The 24,519-nt window shown below is 33.0% G+C and overlaps 1 protein-coding gene across 1 annotated transcript in view; it reads right to left on the bottom strand.

Moving 5' to 3' along the window:
- The window catches only part of Ptx1 (pituitary homeobox homolog Ptx1), a 91,316-nt gene that overhangs the window by 8,485 nt on the left and 58,312 nt on the right, over positions 1 to 24,519 (bottom strand). Inside the window, exon 4 of the mRNA XM_075291500.1 lies at positions 19,656 to 19,912. Within this exon, the coding sequence (XP_075147615.1) occupies positions 19,656 to 19,912 (257 nt within the window). The remainder of the gene's footprint in view (positions 1 to 19,655; positions 19,913 to 24,519) is intronic.

The following is a 24,519-nucleotide window of genomic DNA, read 5'->3' as shown; positions in this document are numbered from 1 at the left end:
TTTTTTGCTGAGCCAAAGACAATTTTGATTGATGACCTAGCCAAGATAGGGGAGTTTATTTAGTTTTTTTTTTTTAGGATATTCACCTTTTTTTGCCAAAGGCAAGGAATGTCAACAAATATTGACTAATTGCCAAATAAAGACCTGGATGGAAAGTTTTTTGGGATATGCTTCAATTCCTTACTTACATCTTGGGTTAAATGTGATTTTGAGTGTAAACAAATGTGAAGGCCAGTTATTAGGGTTTATTATGATTAATTGTCAATAATGTCAAGGATAGACAGATTCATTTTCACATATCCTTGCAATTCGAATTCAATTCAAGAGATTTCTGTTGTTTTTTATGGGGAAATAAAAAACAATTCACTCCCCTCCGTTGCAGTTTTTTGTTTGTTGTATAACTGGAGGAGTTTGTCTATACATACTGGTAGGATAATAGAGATGAAGATGAAAGATAACAATTAGACAATATATTGCCCAGCAGCAAAAAACAAAAAATTAGGGAGTGTTTAATAATTTGTACTGATTTCAATATCCGGACGGCTGTTATACTACCTTGAAGAGAAATTTTCAGCTTAGTAGTAGATGATCTGTACTGCTTAGCAAAATCAATTCGACTTCATCGAATTCGTTAGTTTTTTAGAAAGTATTTGGATTTTCAAAAATAGGAACAATAGGATTTAGCTTTGAAGATTCTGAGCTGGCACAAATGGGACTGTTAAGCAGTCCCAATTCTGTGAAGTTACTCTAAAAGTGGACGCCAATATTTAATTGATCCGTTTCAGTAGATTATTTAATTAAAAAAAAATCAAAATCGATTAGTTCAATTTAAAGTTCACAAAAAAGTCGAATGATCGCATATTGCAGTTTTTCATTTTCTAGCAAAAACACTTAAATAGGAAACAATTTTTTAAGGGTATTTTCGAAGCGAGCCAAATGGCGTTTATCGATAAAATGGTTTTGACACACTTCGATAGGCCATATTAAAGTCGTAGTCGACTTTTCGTAATTTTCAAATTCGATTGAATTTTATGAAAAGCGACTATTGATCGGCTATTGATATTAGTCAAGATTGACTAATCGATTTTTCTAGTGACCAAAATCGATTATTCGATAAAGCCGAAAAGTCGACAAATGTTATTTATCCCCTTTTTATGCTTAAAACACATCAAACAAGTCGCAACTTTTTAATAATCGTCTTTTATTGATTGATTTAAATTTTTAATGAGACGAAAAATCGACTTCTACAAAATAAAAAATATCGAACAGTCGAAAGTCTACTTTTCAAATTTTGTAAAACTGTAATAGTCGCATTTCGTTTCTCATTCCCATTCCTAGATTATAAAACGTATACTTTGATTCTTTAACTTTTTTCTAATAAAAGCCTATCCGTCAATTTTTGACAATATCAGGAGTTGCTTTTCCATGTAAATTTTTAGTTAAAAAAATACATCACGACAACTCATTAAAGACAGTGTGAGAAACAAACTATAATTTCTCTTGCATAAAAAGGACCGTTATCCATAAAAATTGTGATCAAGATACATATTCTCCAAATCGTTCCCAGGGTAACATACAAAGGCAATTCCTAAAATTCTCAAAAGTTTTTTTCATCTCCTTCATTTGATGCTCATTACATTAACCCGCTATACAATTAACATTTACGCTTTTCGTTACACTTGTCAACTGACATTGTAATCGGAAGATGTCTTCATCCAGATTCCCACAAAGTGAAAGGAAAAACAAATATTTGATTTTATTCTCACATAAAACTCCCTTCCCATACTTGGTAGATAATGAGGAGAAATGTGACTTTAGAAAACCTAACCAGTTGACTTATATGAGATTTTAATTAACCATTACTGGGACGCGTGCTTGCATTTAGTTATGGAAAATTCAATTGAAACATAGACCACTAAATCAGGGCGAACCAACCACCTTTAGCCCCAGAAAGAAATCCTTAGACATTTAATTGACTTTATTCCAACTTGTTAGTAACATATTCACTAGAATGTATTTTTCAAATATCTTAACTACCCTTATTTCATAATGAGTATTGGTCCAAATGCCTATAACCTATTGGGGAAATAGGGTTTTCTATCTTTAGGTGTGTGTGTGTACGTGTATGCATGGTAAATGCGTTTTAGTAGTGTAAAATTTTCGATTTTTCGGTAATTTAAACGGTGTCTTTTGTTTTTGCAACCATCGCCACGAGCCTTCACGCCAGCCAGTTAGTCTAGACATGTTATTTCTTAATTAAAATGCTATGGACAGAAAAAAGATTTTTACAAACATTCCCATGAATTTCACCAGTAATTGATTTAAATTGGATAAATTTTCCCAAAGTAAATGGAACGGAAAATAGTCTCCACCAAAAACAGAATAAAAAAAAACTTCCATCAGCTCCATAGAAAAACTAACAAACTGGCCAATAACCTTTGCCCAACGAAAGTCTTTTCAATTCCATTAAACTTAATTCGAACTAATCCCCAAATATGTGGCTAAGGCCATTTAGCCAAGTCGAGCAGAGAGTAACAGCCAATATGGCGATAAAAAAAACCAGAAAAGCTTCTAAATCTAGCCCCATCCCATCTGATCGACTACCACTCTTAGGCAAACGCGGCAAATATACTCGCGACAACCATTAATGGTTGACTTTATGGATTTTTAAAAAACCCCAGGAGAACATCAAAGGTATAGAAATAAACGACCTAGGTCCATTCAAACTCATTCATATATCCATTCATACTAGCATATGTATGAGTTTTATGTCCTATTTCCTACGTGCTAGTATGGAGTTACCTTTGAACTTTTACTCTGGGTTTGGTTCGGCGGGTTTCATTTGGTTTGTTAAAAATACCCAAAACGAGCATTTAATGGCTATTCTATGTTTGAGAGTGTATATGTGTTTTCGTTTTTTACGTCATTTTGCCAATGCGATAAATATAAATGTGCTTTACAGACAATTGGCAACACCTGTCGCTGTTCACCTTGCGGCTACCATCACCACCACCAGACCAATAACAACTGCCTTTAACAGAGAGAGTTGTTATTAGAATAGAAGTTAGAGGTGAGAAATATGGCCAAACGCAGGATTATACTGGTGGTGGTTGAGTGTTTAGTCAAAGGTGGGTGGTTGAATCATTGCTTAGGTATTTTTTGTGGCCCATAAAATATGTGACCAGATATTTGAAGCATATTTGTGTGTGTGTTTTTTTAAGGTAGCTTTGTGCCAAATTTTATGTTGTGGAAATTGATATATTGCTAACCTAAAATGATTGTTGCAAACCACAAAAAGTTATCAAAAAAGGGAAACGTATAAAATTTGTTTAAAGGGACATAAAATAAAAAAAATTACTTGGAGATGCATGTATGCATGTATATACTCCCATGTTCCCATAATTTACCAATGTAAATAGAAATTCAATGCAACTAATATACGAGCTTTCTTTAAAGAAATAAACTTTAGAGAAATAAACTTAAAAAAATAAAAAAGTTTGTCAAAAAGAGCAATGAAAATTCCATAAAGCAGAACTGTAGCCTTCTGATTTATTAGGACCTAGATTTAAAGCTAGATAGCTTTAAATGTCATTATTTTGAAGGTGGAACTGTGCTATGAACTGCACTCAAAAAACAATGAACCCACGAGGATAATATATAAAAATATTTTTTTTTTTTTTGATAATATTAGAAAATTTATGTTAGTTTTAGAAAATTTTAATAAACCGATTACAAGTCGATATCACAAAAATTCAAGAAAGCTTATTAGACGTAATTAATTTTTTTACTTGTTAAAAAAATTTCGTAGTTTGAAAGATGAAGTTGCAAAAATGTCCTTGGTGCCATTTGAAGTTCACGACAATTAATTTAATTTTACTAACGTACGCTAACAATTATTAAAGTCAAGGAAACTTCTTCAAAACATAATAACTCCATGAACTAAAATAGAGTTCAATTAGCTTTACTGCCTTAGAGGGTTCATTTTTTTTTTTTGAGTGAATATGGCACTTCTCTTGCAATTGCTACCGTCATATTTTTATGAGCCTCGTCCAAATTTCTTAAAAAAGGCCACCCTGCGAAGAAAAAGTTCAATATCGACCGGTTATTCGATTCTTCTTTTTTAAGGTAAATCGCTCAGCCAAATTTGCTGAATCAGAGCTACCGGGACACCACTGCAGAGTTGTGTTTGACGCTATTTAAGAGTAATCCGGGAAGGTTTCTCTGTCATTTCGTGACATTCGTCTTTTGAGATAATTCAAAGGTGGACTTTAATTTTTTGGTGAATTTTCAGAACATAAAGAGCTAAATTCCGGTCTTAGCACAAATTTGACCTTTCGATGTTTACTATAAAAAAGTTTCGACTTTTTGAATGAAATTTTGGCATAAAAAGGCACAAAATTAAATTTTGACCCACATTAGGCAAGATGATAGCTACAGTAGTCAAGAAAGTCTTTTGACATTGCCAAATATTTCAAATTCCACAAATAATTGAAGTATTAAATATTTTATTTTTTGCACGTATGTATACGTACACAGCACCGTGGTGCAATGGTTAGCATGCCCGCCTTGCACACACAAGGTCATGGGTTCGATTCCTGCTACGACCGAACACCAAAAAGTTGTTCAGCGGTGGATTATCCCACTTCAGTAATGTTGGTGACATTTATGAGTGTTTCAAAGCTTCTCTACGTGGTTTCACTGGAATGTGGAACGCCGTTCGGACTCGGCTATAAAAAGGAGGTCCCTTGTCATTGAGCTTAACATGGAATCGGGCAGCACTCACTGATAAGAGAGAAGTTCACCACTGTGGTATCACAATGGACTGAATAGTCTAAGTGAGCCTGACACATCGGGCTGCTACATAACCTAACCTATACTTTGCAAAATACATAATAAAATAATTTTTAAAATTTCATTATATTTAATTTTGGAACAAAACAGAATTGTTGTCCTATTGTCAAAACACTTTCTTGACATACTGTATGTCCATAATACGGTTTAAAAGTTCGCTAGTTAATGGAACACTATCGAAGGTTCATGAAAATGAGGGTAAAAATTTTAAAAATCTATTAGTCGATTTTACGATTACAAAAATCGACTCCGAAATTTCGATGTTTTTTTTTTTAAAAAGGTCGAGTTTTGTAATCGTACTAGGACAGTGGACCCGACAAACAGGTTCACTGAAAAAAGTATTGACCTTATATAAAAATGGTGTAATCTTAATTTTAGGACAAACAAAATAAAAAATAAAGAAATTTTACTACTATTTTGTTAGCCTGATATCAATGCAGCCTGGGTTTGGTCGTTGGTCTGGTCTTTTCAATCACTAATAATAACAACTCCCTTCATCTTCTTGTCGACGTATAAAAATTTTAATAGTATGTTTTTTAGGCTAAATACTTAACGCCTATAAGTTAATGACATAGATAGATAGTTTTGTCAACACCTCATTCCATTAATTCACAACAAGTGACATTTACCTGTTGTGGAAATCTCAATAACAAACCAAGAACAGAAGAAAAATAACAACAGCTGTTAAATAAAATACTAATAACTGTCAACTTTTGCATCCCTGCAGCAATAAAAACTTCTGTCAAAAAGACAACTCTGTCTAAGGTGTGCGCGTGAGTTTGTATGACAGTAATGCTTTCACCCATTGATGCAAGGTTAGAATGCTTACGAACATTGATGATGACAAATTTGTTTTGCTGCAATGCAATGGCTTGGTAATGGTAATTTCATGGATTTTTAATGCAAATTTGCCAACAATTTGTATCGTTGTACATATGGTCACATTTTCATCCTAATATCTCCATGGATCTTCTTTTGGGTAAACTTTCCTCTATCGAGAATGAAAGTTTTCCCATCATTATGGTTTAAGGGGGTTGATTTTGGTATATTCTATAAGAGAGATAAAATACCAGAGTTGATATAAAAACAATAATCATTGGCTTCATTTGCAATCTCATGATGATGATGATGAGGATATTGAGAATAATTTTGGCTACCAAAGTTACCACTTTAGCATATCTTCGGTATAAGAGAACAAGTGTTTGCTTCACATCTTTCCATTATGTGAGAGCACTGTGGCATAGCCCTTTGAGGGTATATTTATATTTTTTTTATTTTCAAAACTTTATGATGCGAAATTATGTCAATTTTAACATGTGTTCCGAGAAGTGACATGATTTCCCCATGCAAAACACCCATGATGAGGAAGCCCGAGTGACAAAGGGGGAACAAAAAAGCATATTTTACACCTAATGATACCCATATTGTAGCAATTTATTTACCTCCTCTCACTCACTTTACTCCCCCTCTGGCTTATACAAAGCCTTGGGTCTGGGTGTTTGTATCTTTAGCCATAGCCACCTTATGATTGCTTTATGAGGCATTTTATTGCCCTCTCCGGACCTATTGTCTGGTTGGTTTGCTCACTGGGTTGCTTGCTTCTTTGGTGCATAGACATAATAAAATTGATGGTTTTGGCAAATGTAATATAATCAAATCTAAATGTTAAACAATGCTTTTATAATTTGTCATCAACATTGAATTTGTGTTGAACCCAGGCAAAGGACAAGGAGAATTCCTCGAGCAAGGGGTATGGATGAATATAAGCATAATGGTAATGACGGCTAGTGGTGTTGGTGAAAATTACCCCCTTATGGAGTTGCTTAGATTTGAAATGAATACCAAACAACATGGAAATTAATGATGTTTCTTCCCCCCATGCTGTTGGTTATGGTGGTAATGGCAGTGGTTGTGGTGGTGGTTGCTTGCTCTTTTCCCACTTTCCAAATAAAGTCACTTTGTTATATATTCTTTGGCTTGATTGTTCTTTGTTGAGTTTTGTTAGTTTGGAATAACAAAAGGTAATAAAATTTAACACAATTTATAAAAAAGGGATTATCCTGTGCAAACATAACGTTTTGTTTTTTTTCTCTCCAAGGGTATCTTTTTGTTATTTTTACACAGGATAAAGGACATAATTTAACTTTTGTAAAAAACTCATAAAATAGGAAATTGAACAGAGGATTTTTACTGTTTTCTATTTTGACTTCAACTAAAGCAAATTGAAAGAGGACAATTAAAGATATTAACACTTTCGTTGAAGATGGCGATTGGAAAGGGGTAAAGTATTTAAAATGGACTACCTTCAAAAAATGTGAATCCACCATCAAAGAGAATGTAGTTTTATTTTAGAAAATTTTGACAAAAATATATTGCAACTGTTTACCAATCAGTTCATTTTTTAGTCAACTTGAAGAAAAATAATTAACATAAATAGTTGTTTGTGTTGTTTAAGAAAATTTTGTATTTCGATATTACAATTGGAGTTAAAATTTGTTGAAATATCCCTAGTGCCATTCAATGTTCAAGACGCAAACAATTTAGGTAAAATTTGCTCATTTTAGGAAACTATGAACTATGTTTGAAGAAATACGAATTTAGTAAAATTGTGGCCTATGTTTGTATAAAACGTTTTTTGCTTATTTTGAGTTCATATCGTTAGCTTTGTCGGCAAGATAAAAAAATCTATCAAATTTAAAGATGATTTTTATAAGATTGAAGAGCTTTTGAAATTTTTTTAAAAGCAAATTGTCTTCAATTTAATGGAATTTTCCACTACCCATTTTTTTCTAATACCCATTTTCAAATGGAATCAACATTTAACATCTTTAATAAACATATTATGATATTTTGGGATATATTAACCTAAAATAATAGCAGCCTCTTAACAGAAAAGGATGTCTTCTGAATTAAAAAGGCTTTTACTCAAGTATGGAAAATTATAAAAAATAAATCTTTTTCCTTTTCACTGAAAAAAATAAATCATCCTAATATGAACAATTAGGCATCAGCTGTTTTAAAAGACTAAATTTACAAATTTAAAATATAAAATTTTAATTACAATAAAATTTATAAATGTTGGTTTAAAATATTAAATTTTTGAATTCAGGCCATCATCTTTAAAATTTGCTTCCCTCCGTTTGAAGTAATGCTAATTTTCTTTAGTATAACGAAAAGCATATGTAGAAAATTTTGGCTATACATAGAAAAAGGCTAAGATTTACTTTGAGGATTCTAGATCCTTGTCTTGTAGTTTTTTTTTTTTTTTTTTAATAAAAAAGTTTTGTTTCGTTGATGTGTCCACTATGATTTGGATTTTAAAAATCCCGAGGCCATTCTTCTTAGAAAAAATTGTTTTTTATACCCACCATCAAAGAATGGTGATTGGGGTATAATAAGTTTGCCATTCCGTTTGTAACATACCGAAGTATCGATTTTCGCCTATATAAGGTATATATATTTTTGATCAGGAAGAAATTGTAAGACGATATAAGCATGTCCGTCTGTCTGTGGTAATCACGCTACAGCCTTCAATAATAGCGTTATCGTCCTGAAATTTGGCACACATTCGTCTTTTGTCTGCACACAGGCTAAGTTCGAAGATGGAATATATCTGTCCAGGTTTTTATATAACTCCCATATAAACCGATCCCCCGATTTGGGGCCTTAGGCTTATAGAAACCGAAGTTTTTATCCAATTTGTCTGAAATTAGAAATCTATAGAGAGTTGTGCTGAAAATTATGAGTATTGGTCGATGTTTTGGTACAGACCCCATATAGACCGATCTCCCGATTTTACTTCTTGGACTTATAGAAACCGAAGTTTTTATCCAATTTGCATGAACATGGAAATCTGGAGGTTGGGGTCTAGATTCTGTAGGTTTTTCAGAACAACAATTATGTGTGAAATTATGATTTATCGGTAGTTAGATACGTATTAGGAGTATGGGAAAATTTGTAATGTAATTTTTGCACTTAGCAGTGGCGATTTTAACTTTGCTACAATGCTAATTGTACTCTTTGCGCACAATTTCAAAATATTCGGAGTGAAACTTTAGTCTCCATGGTCATATGACCCAAAATCGGGCGAAAGATATATATGGGAGCTATATATAAATCTGAACCGATTTCAACCAAATTTGGCATGTATAATAGGAATATTAGTTCTACTCCCTGTACAAAACTTCATTTATACCAGAGCAAACGAAATAAAAAGAAACTATCATCACATTTGATTAAATCTAATATTTGTTTTTCTGAGCTGTTTTTCTTTTGGAAATCGCTCCGCTCCGGGTTTTAAAAATATCGCACCCGCTCCGCTCAGGCCAAAAAAGGGTTCGCACCGCACCGCTCCGCTCCAAATCCCTGAGTAGGTTAGGTTAGGTTAGGTTAGGTGGCAGCCCGATGTATCAGGCTCACTTAGACTATTCAGTCGATTGTGATACCACATTGGTGAACTTCTCTCTTATCACTGAGTGCTGCCCGATTCGATGTTAAGCTCAATGACAACGGACCTCCTTTTTTATAGCCGAGTCCGAACCCTCAGAAATGTCACCAGCATTACTGAGGTGGGATAATCCACCGCTGAAAAACTTTTTGATGTTCGGTCGAAGCAGGAATCGAACCCACGACCTTGTGTATGCAAGGCGGGCATTCTAACCATTGCACCACGGTGGCTCCCAAAAATCCCTGATCATTAAAATATCCCTGTCATTTGAAACAAAATTTCCTAATTTTAAACGATTTTTTGCTTTATAGTCAAGATGCAAAAAGTCAACAAATTTTAAGACGATTTAATTAATTTTAAAGATTCTTTCAGAATTTTTAAATCGAAGTTGACCGTGGTCAAACAAAATTTTCTTTTGTTTTTGAATACTCAATTTTAAGTCGAATTACTTAATTATAGAGACAAACCGACTTCATTGAAAAGTTTATCGAGAAATGCGTCTTCTATGCTAACAAAAATTCGCATTCGTATTTTAAGGACATGAAATCAGTGAAAGTGCGCTTGTTGCACTATGTCTAAGGGCTAGAAATGGAATATGACATTAAGGGTATCTTTGCTTGGTATATGCTTAAAGTCTACCAGTATGGCACTCATAGAAAATGTTTATGTTTAATTGAAACCTGAACATTGCTCACAGATTTTTCCATGGTTGGTGGTTATTCGCCAACAATATTTTCTCACACAAAACGGTTCACCCTTTTATTTAAAATACACAATTGGACAGATAACATAGCACAATTATTAGTACCATAATTAGAAAAGTCGAAAATATGAATCTCAAACATTAGCCACCCATGTACACACATTCATATGTTTCTTCATCACCGGTGTGATGTCTCTATACAATCTCCACAAAATATTTGTCAATTTGTCTAACTACTGTCATCGATCATGTTTCTTATGATCACATTTACTTTTCCTACTCTATGTTGACATTTGTTCGTCAAACCGATCATACCCATGAGCTTGATAGAGTTACCATTGCAGTTTCTTAAGTATCTCTCAGTGAGTCACAACAACATCACAATGGCATATTTATTTTGTATTATTTGTGTTTATGTTACCATTTGTTGTTGTTCTTGTTTTTGTCGTCATCATCATTATTTGGTTGCTTGTCTCTTTTAATATTTGCCGCTAGGCGCCATCCATTTTTTGTTTTATTTACTAATCATATAATTATAAATGTCTCATTGATTTTCATGAATATTTGTTGACATTTCGCCTCTGGTTATTGTTCAATGTAATTGACATAGAGTTGACTAATCAGTTTAGCATAGGTAGCAATCGAATGACCTTAGATTAGTTCGAGTATGAGCTAGAAGGAAGTCAGCTGATATCGAGATAATCAGAAAAATGTAGGGCTGGGATTTTTATGATCATCATATAGGGGCAGATGTTATGAAGGGATTATAAGCTTAGCTAAGATATCAGAAATTTTATTACTTTAGAAAACACAGCTTTATTAATAAAAGGCTTAACCTATATGATTTATTTTTATTAGGAGGCTATGGTGGGATCCCATACGTTTATTAGAAATATTTGAAGAGAAGATATGTTTGCTTGCTACTGGAATTCGAGTTGACATATGTTTTACTAACTTGTTTATATAAAAACAGAAATTAATAGTTTTCGAAAAGATTACGATTTTGAGTTCCACGGAGATTAAATCCGGGTTTATACCCTCCATTAGAGGTGTGGGCGTGAGTCGAGAACATACTTTAAAGAAAATCACATGCTCAAACTAGGCTAACGGACTAACTCAAGTACATGAGCAAACATCAGTTTAAGATAAAATTCATTAAAAAACTAACGCTCACGAATAAACATATGCTTACGATAAATGAATCTATATATTATCTACCTCTTGCAAGTTTTTACTGGGAAAATATCTACAGCAAAATTTTGTAATTTCTCCATTTTTTAAATGTAATTTTTGATGTATCACTCTGGCTCCCATTGCTGGCTTTTTGGAGTAAACGGATGACTTCCAGTAAACATTTTTGATAATTATCGTAAATTATCGGGTACGCAAAGGGATGGTCCATTTATATGTATACGACTTATTCTAACAAACAAATTCAGGTACATATCAAACTCTGGTTCAAGAACCAATCTTTGAGGGCTTAGTTCAGGATTATGTACAACAGTTGTTCATCGGGTTTGGTACAATAAGTAAAACATAAGAGTATGCGATCCTTCGAATCCAATGTTTTTTTTTTTTTTTGAGACAGACGCACTGATAAGGCTAAATCGCCAGAAATTGATGATTCTGAGTGAATCTGTGTTTAAATGCGACAACTACTGATGTCTTAGTAAGGCTTGTATTAATCCGGATCAAATCTAAACACATTCGCGATTTTTCATTTACTTGCTATGTTCGTTACCGTGAATTACTTTTGTTTATTATTCGTGAAGATTTGAACAACTATTTTCCGTTCGCGATAAAGTTTAGTGTTAACAAACTTACACAAGGGGGGCACAACCACAAGTGGCTATAGCCCCCCACCATTTAAATATGAATAAATCTTTTGTTTCCCGTACCATCAAACGTTAACAACGCCAGAAATTATCCAAAAGTTAAGGTCAGATTTGATCAAAATCCACTGGAGAAAATATTCTAAAGACAATAGTGAAGTCTGCAAACCTTGGACATGCCAACCAAGAAAAGCTTAAAAAAGACGCTCCTCGCTTCATGTCTACCGCACAATGGCCACCAAAATCTTCAGATCTCAATCCGTTGGTCTTTTGCACCAGGGGCATTTCGGAGCATAAGGTTGCCTTCAAACAAAGTGTCGATTATCTCAAGTTTGTCGGCCTATGCTTTGCATACACAAGGTCGTGGGTTCGATTCCTGCTTCGACCGAACACCAAAAAGTTTTTCAGCGGTGGATTATCCCACCTCAGTAATGCAGGTGACATTTCTGAGGGTTTCAAAAGCTTCTCTAAGTGGTTTCACTGGAACGCCGTTCGGACTCGGTTATAAAATGAGGTCCCTTGTCATTGAGCTTAACATGGAATTGGGCAGCACTAAGTGATAAGAGAGAAGTTCACCAATGTGGTATCACAATGGACTGAATAGTCTAAGTGAGCCTGATACATCGCGCTGCCACCTAACCCAAGGTCAATCTTCGTGCCAAAGGTAACAACACAAACAAATTTAAACTGATTCTAAAAGTTATCTTATTATCAACTTTTTTTCTTTTGAACAATAGAATTTAAACAAATGAACAAAATATAGTGTTTTATTTTTGCATTATATTTCAGCCACCATGTATAATAGTTTTGCATTTTTGGGTGGTATAGGTGGTTTAATCAGAGAACGCTAAAACAGAAGTCCATTACAATAAAAAAATTGAATAATACAATTCAATAATTCACTATAATTTTTATTGTGACTGGAATTTTATGATAATTTTTCTTGGCAATACTACCGAAATTTGTTCTTATAAGTTTTGATTATCTAATAGTAAAAGAAAATTGACCTAATGTGGAAGAATTGCAATAGCCCAGCAAAAAAAGCGTCGCCAAAAAAGTAATGAAAATGTTCTTTTTGGATCCGGAAGTGGTGCATAATTGACGCAGAAGCGATGAATTTAACATGGGCTTGTCATAGGACGGAAGTTCTCCATTTCAACAGCCGTTGCACTGAATCTGCATCACTTCTTTAGATGTAATCCGAATTCAGTGTTTTGGATGTAAATTAAAAAATTCTGTCATATTTTCTCAAATAAAATTTTTTTATAATTTTTAATGGATTCTAACACTAGTTGGAAACGTTTGACCTCAAATATTTTCAAAAATGCACAATTTTTTCAGATTGAATTTAGCATTTTTTTCGACAAAATTTAAATGATTTGTACCATTTTATGAATTCTTACTCTGTTTTAACCTATTTGAAACAAAAAAAAGTTAAAATTACCCATTAAAAGTATGACCAAATCAAGTTATAAAAAATTGAATGAAAAGAACTTCCTGGGTAGTTAAAATAAAGAACATCAATGGGAGTGCCTCTTCTGGAAGTGCTTTTAAAGTTGTGCCTTTGGTAGAACTTCCAAATTTTTTTGCTGGGAGATTTAAAAAAAGGTAATTTTAAAGTCAGGACATTTTACTCTAAGTACGAAATATTTTCCATGGTTACCGTTGGTCACGAAACATATTTCAATATTACAGAATTATCTCTTATAGTTAACTAATAAATCAAATTCATTAATATAACGATTTTTTCGTTATTATGACGAATTTTATGTGAATCAACAAAACAATTCCTAATATTAACGAATATTTTCATTGTCTAAATGAAAAAAAAATCGTTAGCTCAATTTTAATGAAATTTTCTTTGTGTGTTTCAAGAAAAAATATTTTCTGTAATTTGAGTCCAAGAAATCGTGGTGCCTAACGAATAGTCTATTCAATGTAGATTATGGACTTTACCTCTTCTTTTTTATACTTCTGAATTTTCCAATATAGCTAAGCAATTTGGAAATTTCCCCGAGGATTGGAGTTGGATATGATAAGTTACCATACTACAATAAAAATGTCACTAAAAATTAATCATTGATATAAAGACATATTTTCATTAGGTCTATGAATGTGTTCGTTAACATTATGAAAGGTATCATTTTCTAAAAATATCAATAACCATTCATCTACACAGAAATAAAATATCATTAAAATTGATACAACGATATTTTTTCGATGACATAGCGAAAATGTTTCATTAAGACAATGAAAACATTCATTTATATGATGAAATATTTAAATATTATAAAAAAAATCATTATAATAACAAAACATTTCATAGTATTTATGAAATCCTTTTGCTGACAGAATTAAAAAAAAATCATTAAAATTACCAAACATTTTCTATCATGTAATCTAAACTAAATTTCAATATTTCTGTAATCACATAAAGAACTTTAATTATTCTTATGGGTTTGGGGTGCCAATCCCAAGTTTCCGAATACATTTTTCTCCATTTTTTTCTTTAATCTCTCTTAAATTTCTCCCTTTTAAACCTTTCGCGGAAATATGTTTGCCGGCTTAATATAAATACCAAACAAAATTTCCTTTATTTTTAAATTTACAATAAAATACCATCTATAGACTCATAAACATGGCCGCTTTAGCTTGTATACATAAAGTTAAGTTAAAATATGGATACATGTGGATAGCAAGCGACTCTAACCATCATTCCGTAGAGCTTTAAATACCCAGTTCAGTTCAGTTCAGTTTGGTGGGATGTTCAAAATGTTCATGCTTTCACATAGCAAACAACGGCAAAACGATTAAGGCAACAATGGTCGCGATGTAGGCTTTTCCGGACATCCGAGAACCACACGTTTTGGGTGTGATGGTGCTGATGCCATTGTTAGCGGTAATGACCAATGGTCGTGCGATGATGATGATGATGATGGTAAAAACCGCTGATGCTACTGTTAGTAAAACCACTGCAAACATGGTGATGAAATTTATGGCAACTTTACAAAATGGTGCAACAGAGTATTCCACAAAACGTAGTCCCAACATATTTTCAACTGCAATGCGCGAAATATTGCAAAGTTGTTGTTGTTGGTGGTGGTGTTGCTGTCTGTCTGTTTTTTTTTTCATTTGTGGACTCTGGAGCATGTTGTATTTTTGGTAGGAGGTTTAACACTACCGCATTTATCACATCTGTAAATGCAAAATTATGCCAGGAATAATGATTTAAGGCTAACGAGGCACAATGAAGGCCTTGAAGGCGATAAAATTGATAAGCTTGAGGAAATGTTAAATAATCTGCATTGAGAAAATGAAGCCGATTCAGACACAAAATTTTTGCCTATGTCATAGGTGTATTAACGGCTAAGCCGATTTAAATTTGTCTATTCGGCGAGGGCAATTATCCGTTATCAAAACAAATTAAGATTATTCCAATTTACACTTCATTCATACACTGACAATATGTACGTGGTATTAAAGATTACTCAACCTAAATTTTATGACAAGCAATTTACACAATATCAAGGACGAGTTTTATTAAAATAATGAAATTTTAATTACTACACACAAAAAAATTTCACGAACATTTTTCCAATTAAAATTTTAATTGAGTTTTAAAAAATATTCAATTAAAAATTTAATTGATTCAACAAATTTTTTAATTGAAACAAAAATCAATCACAAAAATAATACTATTAATTAATTTTTTAATTGGATCAATTAACTTTTTAATTGACCTTCAATTAATTTTTTAATGGGTACTATCATTTCTGTGATTGAAGACATTTCAATTAAAAATTAATTGGATCAATTAAATTCGTGATTGAATCAGAAAAAAAATTTGTGTGTGTAGAAAGTCTCCAGTCTTTATTTCAAATTGTTTTTAATTAATGCTTAATTTAGGACACAAATATTGGAACTAACGCACAAAAATCTTTCTTAAATTAAGTGAAATATTTAATCCTTACATTTAAGATAAAAACGGTTAAAATATAGGCTAAGACTTATTTTGAGGATTTTTTATATTAGAGATTTAGAATTTTTTGTGGAATAAAAAAAAACATTTTTTACTTAAACCCGCATTTATTTGAACGTGATTGGCTTTATTAAATATCGCAAAAAGGGAATAGACATTTCATGTATTTTAAGAAGCCGCATCTTCAGACTCAATACCAAAATCATTAAGGGAAGGTCAACATTTTTGGATACAAATAAAATACACTCTAAATGTGCCTTCTGAGCGAAATTTTTTGAATATTACAAGGGTTGCAGGGTTGGACAAACCTAGTGTTGCAATCTGCCAACTATGAAATTAAAAAGTGAACATTCTCGTGCGATTATTTTTTCCAACTGTGGATGCGTCTTAAATCAACAACACACACTGAAAAAAAAGCATGCCCGTTTCCAAAGATTTTGTCTTTACTTTAAAAATTTTGGTATTGATTCCGAGCCAAAGAAGCGGAGAATACAAGTAAGGATAATTTTAAGACACAATTCCCTTTTAAATTTGGGTTTTGTGTACTTGCTTCTAGGAAGCAAATTTTAATTGTTCGCTTTCTCAGCTTTTTTTCTTCATGTCCTATCAACGTCCTTTAAAAACGAGTTAATGACAACTTTATTTTCTAAAGTAAGACTCGACTTCCAGTACAAATTATGCCATGTTTCAAGTAAAAAACTTCTTTGAAATAAAGAGTTAAAAACCTAAATTTGAACGATTTTTTGCTTTGTAGTCAAGATGCAAAAAGACAATTTCATTAAATTTAAAGAATTTTTCTGAATTATTAAAGTCAAGTTGACCTTATCCCAAACATTTTTCTTTCATGTTATGATACCCATTTTTAAGTGAAACCACTTAATTATAAGGACAATACGAATTCATTGAAAAGTTTATCGACTTTTGGACAAGGAAAAAAACTTTATATAAGAGAAATGCGTCTTCTATGCTAAGCAAAATTTGCATTCGTATTTAAAAGACATGAAATCTTTGACCTCACGACAATATTTTTTTTCAGTGCAGCATCGGTGAATTCAATTTTTGGCGATTAAGCTTCGTCGAGGACCAGTGCTTGCCGATGGTATGTTGAATTCAACCGAGGTCATACTTCACACCAAGATAAATTTCGTGAAGGTCGCCCAAAATGTGGCAAACTGCTTCGACAATGAGGTTAGGTGTCAGCCCGATATTTCAGGCTCACTTAGACTATTGAGTCCATTGTGATACCACAGTGATGAACTTCTCTCCTATCACTGAGTGCTGCCCGATTCCACATTAATGACAAATATAAGAGACCTCCTTTTTATAGCCGAATCCGATCGGCGTTTCATATTGCTGTGAAACCACATAGAGAAGCTTTGAAACACTCAGAAATGTCACCAGCATTACTGAGAGGCAGCTTTTTTTACAAAATCGCACCTAAATTCGCACCAGTGGACCATTTTTGCAACTTCAAAGAAAACACTTGGACTTATCTATTGCAAGTATTTGAAAACTTTTATTTCTATAGAACGTCCCAGCAAAAAAAAATTGGAAGTTCTTCCAAAGGCACAACTTTAAAAGCACTTCGGAAAGATGCACTCCCAATGATGTTCTTTATTTTAACTCCCCAGGAAGTTCTTTTAATTCCATTTTTTAATGGGCAATTTTAACTTTTTTGTTTCAAATAGGTTAAAAACAGAGTAAGAATTCATAAAATGGTAATCATTTTAATTTTGCCGAAAAAAATGCTAAATCCAATCTGAAAAAATTGTGATTTTTTGAAAATATTTGAGTTCAAACGTTTCCGACAAGCGTTAGAATTAAAAATTATAAAAATTATTTATTTGACAAAATATCACAGAATTTTCTAATTTACATCCAAAACATTGAATTCGGATCACACCTAAAGAAGTGATGCAAATTCAGTGCAACGGCTGTTGAAATGGAGGACTTCCGTCCTATGACATGCCCATGTTAAATTCATCGTTTCTGCGTCAATTTTGCACCACTTCCGGATCCAAAAAGACAATTTTCATTACTTTTTTGGCAACGCTTTTTTGCTGGGGTATTTCCAATATTTTTCTTGAAATACGTTGCTAGATAGCCTCAAAAATACCTTGGAGGCGCTGAGGCAATTATATGAATTGTAAATATATCTTTATTTTGAATTAAAAAAAAAATATTTCTATAGATTTTTTTTTTTTAATGTTTATAGAAAAATTTGACAACATTTTATCGTTATAGAAAATATTTGCAAAATTTTATTTCTATAGAAAATTTTATTTCTATAAAAAAATTTTGCAAAATTTTATTGCTATAGAAAATTTTATTTCTATAAAAAAATTTTGCAAAATTTTATTTCTATAGAATATTTTTTAAAATTTTTGCAACATTTTATTTTGGGTAGAAAATTTTGGCAGCATTTTATTCCCGTAGAAAATTTTTCCAAAATATTATTTCTATAGAATATTATTGCAAAATTGTATTCCTTTAGAAAAATTTGGCAACATTTTATTTCTATAGAAAAATTTTGTAATTTTTTTTTATAGAATATTATTACAAAATGTTATTCCTTTAGAAAAATTTTTGCATAATTTTATTTCTATTGAAAATTATTGCAAAATTTTATTCCTTTAGAAAATGTTTGCAAAATTGTATTTCTATAGAAAAATTGCCAATGTGACCAAAATGACAACCCTACTGAGAGGGGATAATTCACCCCTTTTTGTGTTCGATCGAAACAGGGATCGAACCCACGACCCTTTGTATGCAAGTCGGGCATGCTAGCCATTGCACTACAGTGGCTCCCTTGCTTCGACAATTGGTTCAAACGAATGCAAAAGTGCATAGATCTTATTGGGGAATATTTTCCAGAACAATAAAGCTATTTTTGTTGATTAATATTTGTTTTTATTATCTAATCCCAAAATATAAAGTTTACAGCGACTTGATACTGAATAAATGTTGGTGGAGGCGGAGTAGGCAGATTCAGTGTCTGGCTGAATTCCCTTTTCGGATCTCCATAATCTTATGGTACAAAAATGATAAATTCTAGAGGATGTCTATACAGCTTTGTTGAATAGCCTATTTAAGGCCCCCCAAAAGTGTTCAATGCTTTCTTCCGACCGACTTCAACACTGGCCGTATAGGTTTCATTCACCGGGGAATGATAAGACTATTTACATTGCAATACAACTGCAGTGGCAGCCAGGCCATTGCACCAACAATGGTAACTCCTGGTAAATATTGTTTTGGTTTCTGTGAATTCAGATCTCTGCTTTTTGTGCACTGGTGCAAAATATTTCAGACCACAAATAAACGAGAACAATTGTTGTAGATGTTGGTCTCACCGCCTTTGTGACAATAGACCACCCATTTGGCAAGAGGAAAAACGACCACTAGCAACAATGAAACAATCTAGCCGCGGAAGTTTAATCTCTTTTTAAATCATTTCATGTATGCTTCATAAGGGGAAGAGATGGTGTTGCATTTAAACCACAGATCCTAGCAACCAGAGACAGCGAAACAAAAACCTCTTGCTGAAATTTACGATTTACCAAAATTGTACAAAAGTGACATTTGTAAACAATAAATATGAGTTCATGAAAGGTTTGAGGTTATGTTGCCACCAATGTTACCAGAGTGATGGTAACATATAAACATTTTATAGACATACAATGTAGAAGGAATTTTTGAATGTTTTTGTAACCATAGGTAAAATATTTTCCTTGCCCTCATATCATCCTAATCAATCATCATAAAAATGTCTACAACAGCGGGTTTTCTTCTTCCTCTGCCACATATACCAACAGATTTAAAGTTCTACAATCTTGAAACACTTACCCTCACGCGAGCTTCCGTTAAATTTGTCCACATGGCAATTTCTTCACGTGTTGACATATCCGGATAACGATTACGACTGAAGGTATGTTCCAGCTCCTGTAATTGCTGTGACGTAAAATGAGTTCGCTGACGTCTTTGACGTTTGTTTTTCTTATCGTTTTTTGGTTCATCGGTGGACGTTGTCATTGGCTCATCATGACCAGAATTTGATATGTTTTCGGTTTTAATGGTCGTCTCATTGAGGGAACGATTATTGCCTGTAAAAAAGAACAAGATGAAGAAGAAGGATAAGGATAAGAAACCAGGTAATCGTGGAAAATTATTCGACAGATAAGAAATATTTAATTATAAGACTATGTGAAGTGTAATATTTACAGTTTTTTTTTCTCAAGATGATAATGACATGTACAAAACCAGGAAGTCAAAGTCGACATTCATAGTTCAATAATTTTAAAGAGCAATATAAATTTTTCGACATGGGAAAACATCTTGACGAAACTTTTATCAACCTGTTAACTTTAATAAAAATATAGTGTGACTGTCAAAGTGAAACTATAAGTAATGCTGAATCGGCGAATCATTAATACTAAAAATACCGGACAAACCGGAAACAATGCATTGACAACACTGTTTAGAGGTATAGTGCTCACTTCTACCAAAACACCAAATTAAAATTACCAAAATATGTATGAAGACGACCATATTTTAATAAAATTTTGTCAAATTAGGCATGAAAGAGATCCAAGGCATTGATTGCTAAGCATTTTATATTTCTAAATAATTTGATTTAAAAAAGTAACTGCGAAAACAAGCTGGTTTTCAGCTTGAAAACTGAACATAGTACTTACCTTAAGCCTCTATGGTACACCCTCATTATTAGTATGTACACGCAGAGAAGGAATATGATCACCTCAAATACGTTTCAAGAGCAAAATGTTATTTTTGTATGGTGACCATGTGACATGTTTGTCACTAAAATGTTATTTTCTCGTCAAATATAACCTGCTTGCCGAAATCAGATACATGATTTCCGAGAAAATAACATGGTTGCGAAAACCATGTTACATGGTCACCATCCAAAAATAACATTTTGCTCTTAAAACATGTTTGAGGTGATCATATTCCTTCTCTGGGTGTATGAAGCGTTTATAGACCATTCTCTTGGTTTTAATTAGTTCACGTTACCGCGAGTGCACTGTATTTTAAATACTCAAAAAATTAGCTTATTTATTAGTCAATTATTTATTAATATTCCAAACAATTTATTACTATTCCAAACAAAAAATAATAAATTAGAAATGACACTCACAGAAGAGATATTTTATTATACAGGGCTAAGAATTCCAAACTCGTTCTGGAATATTAAGTTGAAGTTCATCTTCATAGTGACGGTAATTCAGGAGGAACATCCCTCGTACCATGGCTTTAAAAAGAGATCCTTTGTCAATGAAATCGAAATCGGGTAGCAGAGAGAGTTCAACATTATTTATGGTATCAAAATAGACTGAATAATCTAGGTGAGATTAAGTTTAAGTAGTAGTCCGATTTGTTTCAGGCTCACTTAGATTATTCAGTCCATTGTAATATTATTAATTGATTCCTTTTCCTCCGCATCATAACAACTAATGCGGTTGTCACTATACTTCACGCCAATAGTTTTTTGCAAACTATTAGGCAGAGACCCGATATTACAGACGTCTTGAAAACTCTAGTTTATCTAGTGTGCGGTTTATGATTCTTTGGGCCCATATTTGCTTGGTGTCAGTGAAACCCTTAATTCTCCCATCGAACATTCGCCATCATAAGCCTTCTCGTTGTTCCTAGCCTTGCTGACTCTCGTCGTTCCTAGCCTTGCTGACTCGCAATTCCCTGGTGCTTTGGTCAGGAAACCACATTAGGAGAATATTGAATGATGGGCATCTCGTTGAGAGATTTTCGGCAGTCTTTAGGCTTTTTCGAGTTGAGGAACACATAGTCCGAGGATTATATTGCAATTTGACTGCCCGAGTTCATATTTAAGCCAACAATGAATAGTCTAAGGGAGTCTGAAATAACGGGTAGCCTCTATGTCTCAACCTGTAAGCAATAATAGCGAAGCTTTGGATCTATTTGTGCATCAAGTTTGGAAGTTTTTGATAAATGGTGCCATCAAAAGCTATGAATATGTCGACCAATCGTACTAGAATTTCAGCAATAATATGCGAAAATACTTTCTGATAAAGGAATTTGGCATACCAACGACCTTACGTACAAGAATTTTATCAATAATATTTGCAAACCATATTCGATAAAAAAATATAAATATGTTACGATATTTTTTTTTATCAAATTGAGGATATTTTTAATCGATATTAAATTGATAAATGTACTAGGACATAAATCTTGAATAGCAGATTTGTTTACCGATATGTAAATTACAAGTGAGTAAAGTAGAAAGTCAGGCGGGGCCGACTATACCATACCCTAAACCACCCCTACTGTATTAGTAAACATTGTTTGTGGGGTATCAATGGTACAGGTTTGGGGAAACCCCGCATTTCCATATTTAAGAACATTGATGGGTACATGGTTATGGGAGTTTTACCACAATCTGAACAGAAATGTCTGATATTAGGAGCTAACATATAGTTTATTCTGAACCTACAGAGTTAGTATGCCACTAATATTGAGTCCATTATTAAAAAAATAAAATCGCTCAATTAGTGTGGTAATAAATCCAAATTTCCGAAAATAGGGCAATAGATTTATGTAAGAGCTACATTTAAGTCAAAATATATTGGCTAATACATGTACATTTGAAATTAGAGCAACATTGGTTAATAAATAAGAGTATTATGGCCAAATTTGGGAAAATCGATCGATTCATATATATGGGAGCTATATCAAAATCTGAACCGATTTTGATGATATTTTCCAGATTTGGTTGACACCACAGTAGGTTACCTTGTGCTAAATTAGAGTAAGATCGGGTACTAAATAAGGTCAAATGGTCAGAAATAAAGTTATAAGGAGTACATTTTTCAAAAACGGGCGATGCATATATATGGAAGCTATATCTAAATCTGAACCGATTTGGATTATATTTTACAGGTTTTGTTGATATTACATGAGATTACTTTGTGCAAAATTTGGGTAATATCGGTTAACAAATGAGAGCACTATGGTCAAAAATAAGGTTATAAGAGGCAAATTTTTGAAAATCGGGCGCTACATATACATGGGAGCTATATCTACATCTGAACCGATTTGGATGATATTTTGCACATATAGTCAGTTCTATATGTTAGAACATTAGAGTAAGTCAAATTTGAGTGAGATCGGTTGATAAATAAGGCTTTTATGGCCAAATTTGTGAAAATCGGGCGATACATATATATGGGAGCTATAGCGAAATCTGAACCGATTTCGATGATTTTGTGCACATATAGTAAGTGCTTTAGAGAATTAAATTTGGCCAACTTCGGTTGATAAATAAGGGACTTATGGCCAAATTTGGGAAAATCGGGCGATACATATATATGGGAGCTATATCTAAATCTGAACCGATTTCGATGAAATTTGGCACACTTAAAGGGTGGTCAATTGGATTACTTTGTGGCAATTTTGACGCCGATCGATGAATGAAATCTGACCCCATTTTTCGAAATCGGGCGATACATATATATATATATATATATATATATATATATATATATATATGAGCTATATCTCCGATTTCTTCCAAATTCAATAGCGTTTGGCCCTGTACCAAAAAAAACCCGTCACATACGGTTAATAGTTGCGATCGGAATCCTGCGAACAACAAATACATGGACGGACGGACGGACACCAAGGGCTAGATCGACTCAGGTGGTGTTTCTGAGTCGATCGGTATATATTTTATGGGGTCTAAAATCAATATTTCTGGTAGGCACATTTTTTGGCAGATCAAAGTTATTATACCCTTACCACTATGTGGTTTAGGGTATAATAAAACCACCATATTGTTGTTGAATAGTGAAATTTGTTTATCAGTTAAATCGAAGAAGTTTTTCGATAAAACATCCTCAATTTTGCACGTTGCATATTGGAAATGAACATCTTTGATCCTATTCCTCCAAATACTATTTCAAAATTGTTCTTCTTTCCTAAATTATTAAAACACATTATATCTACATTGGATCATAATAATTATAAACGCAATTAAAAAAAAATGCAAAGAAAAAAATCGACAATTTCGATAAGGAAAACATCTGATAAGTGATTAGAACAAGCAACAAATGTGCAACTGCTACCGCTGCCAACTTTATGATGACAACATTTATTGCTCTGATATTCATGTGTTGACAAAACTTTTATTACACTTATCATCGTAACGTAAGGAAAGGGCGCCTTATTTTACCATCAACCAAAACAAAAATTCACTGTCTAATCAAATTATGGGACCCTCTCTTATTGGTTGGGGGGAGGTGGAGGTAGTGCCAAGACAAATCAAAAATATTTTGGTCGATAACAGTTTGTGTTTTGAACTTATGTTGACAAATTAATTACCGAAACTGTTTCATTAATAACACCATGGAGAGGTGGCCTATACGAATAGGGGTAACCCTCTATCTTACCTCCCCCCTCTAGAGCCCCTGGCTTTTTTTATAGAAAAACATATTACTCAATTGAAATTTATATTAAATAGTCACATCAAAGACAGTTTTTGTTCTATGCCGCCTAAAATTAATGACTGCTTGTGGCGGGTAGTCTATCAGTTACCCTATATTTTCTTGTTTTGTATAAAATCAGATTTATAGAACTTTTTTTTTATTATTATGGAAAAACTGAACAAAAACAAAAACAAAAGCATTCCATTCAACATCGATCGATCATTTTTGTG

Source organism: Haematobia irritans, chromosome 1 (assembly GCF_050003625.1).
Source record: "Haematobia irritans isolate KBUSLIRL chromosome 1, ASM5000362v1, whole genome shotgun sequence".
NCBI classification, from domain to species: Eukaryota; Metazoa; Arthropoda; class Insecta; order Diptera; family Muscidae; genus Haematobia; species Haematobia irritans.
The sequence above is the reverse complement of the archived record's forward strand: the minus strand, read 5'-3'. Positions and strand labels throughout refer to the sequence as shown.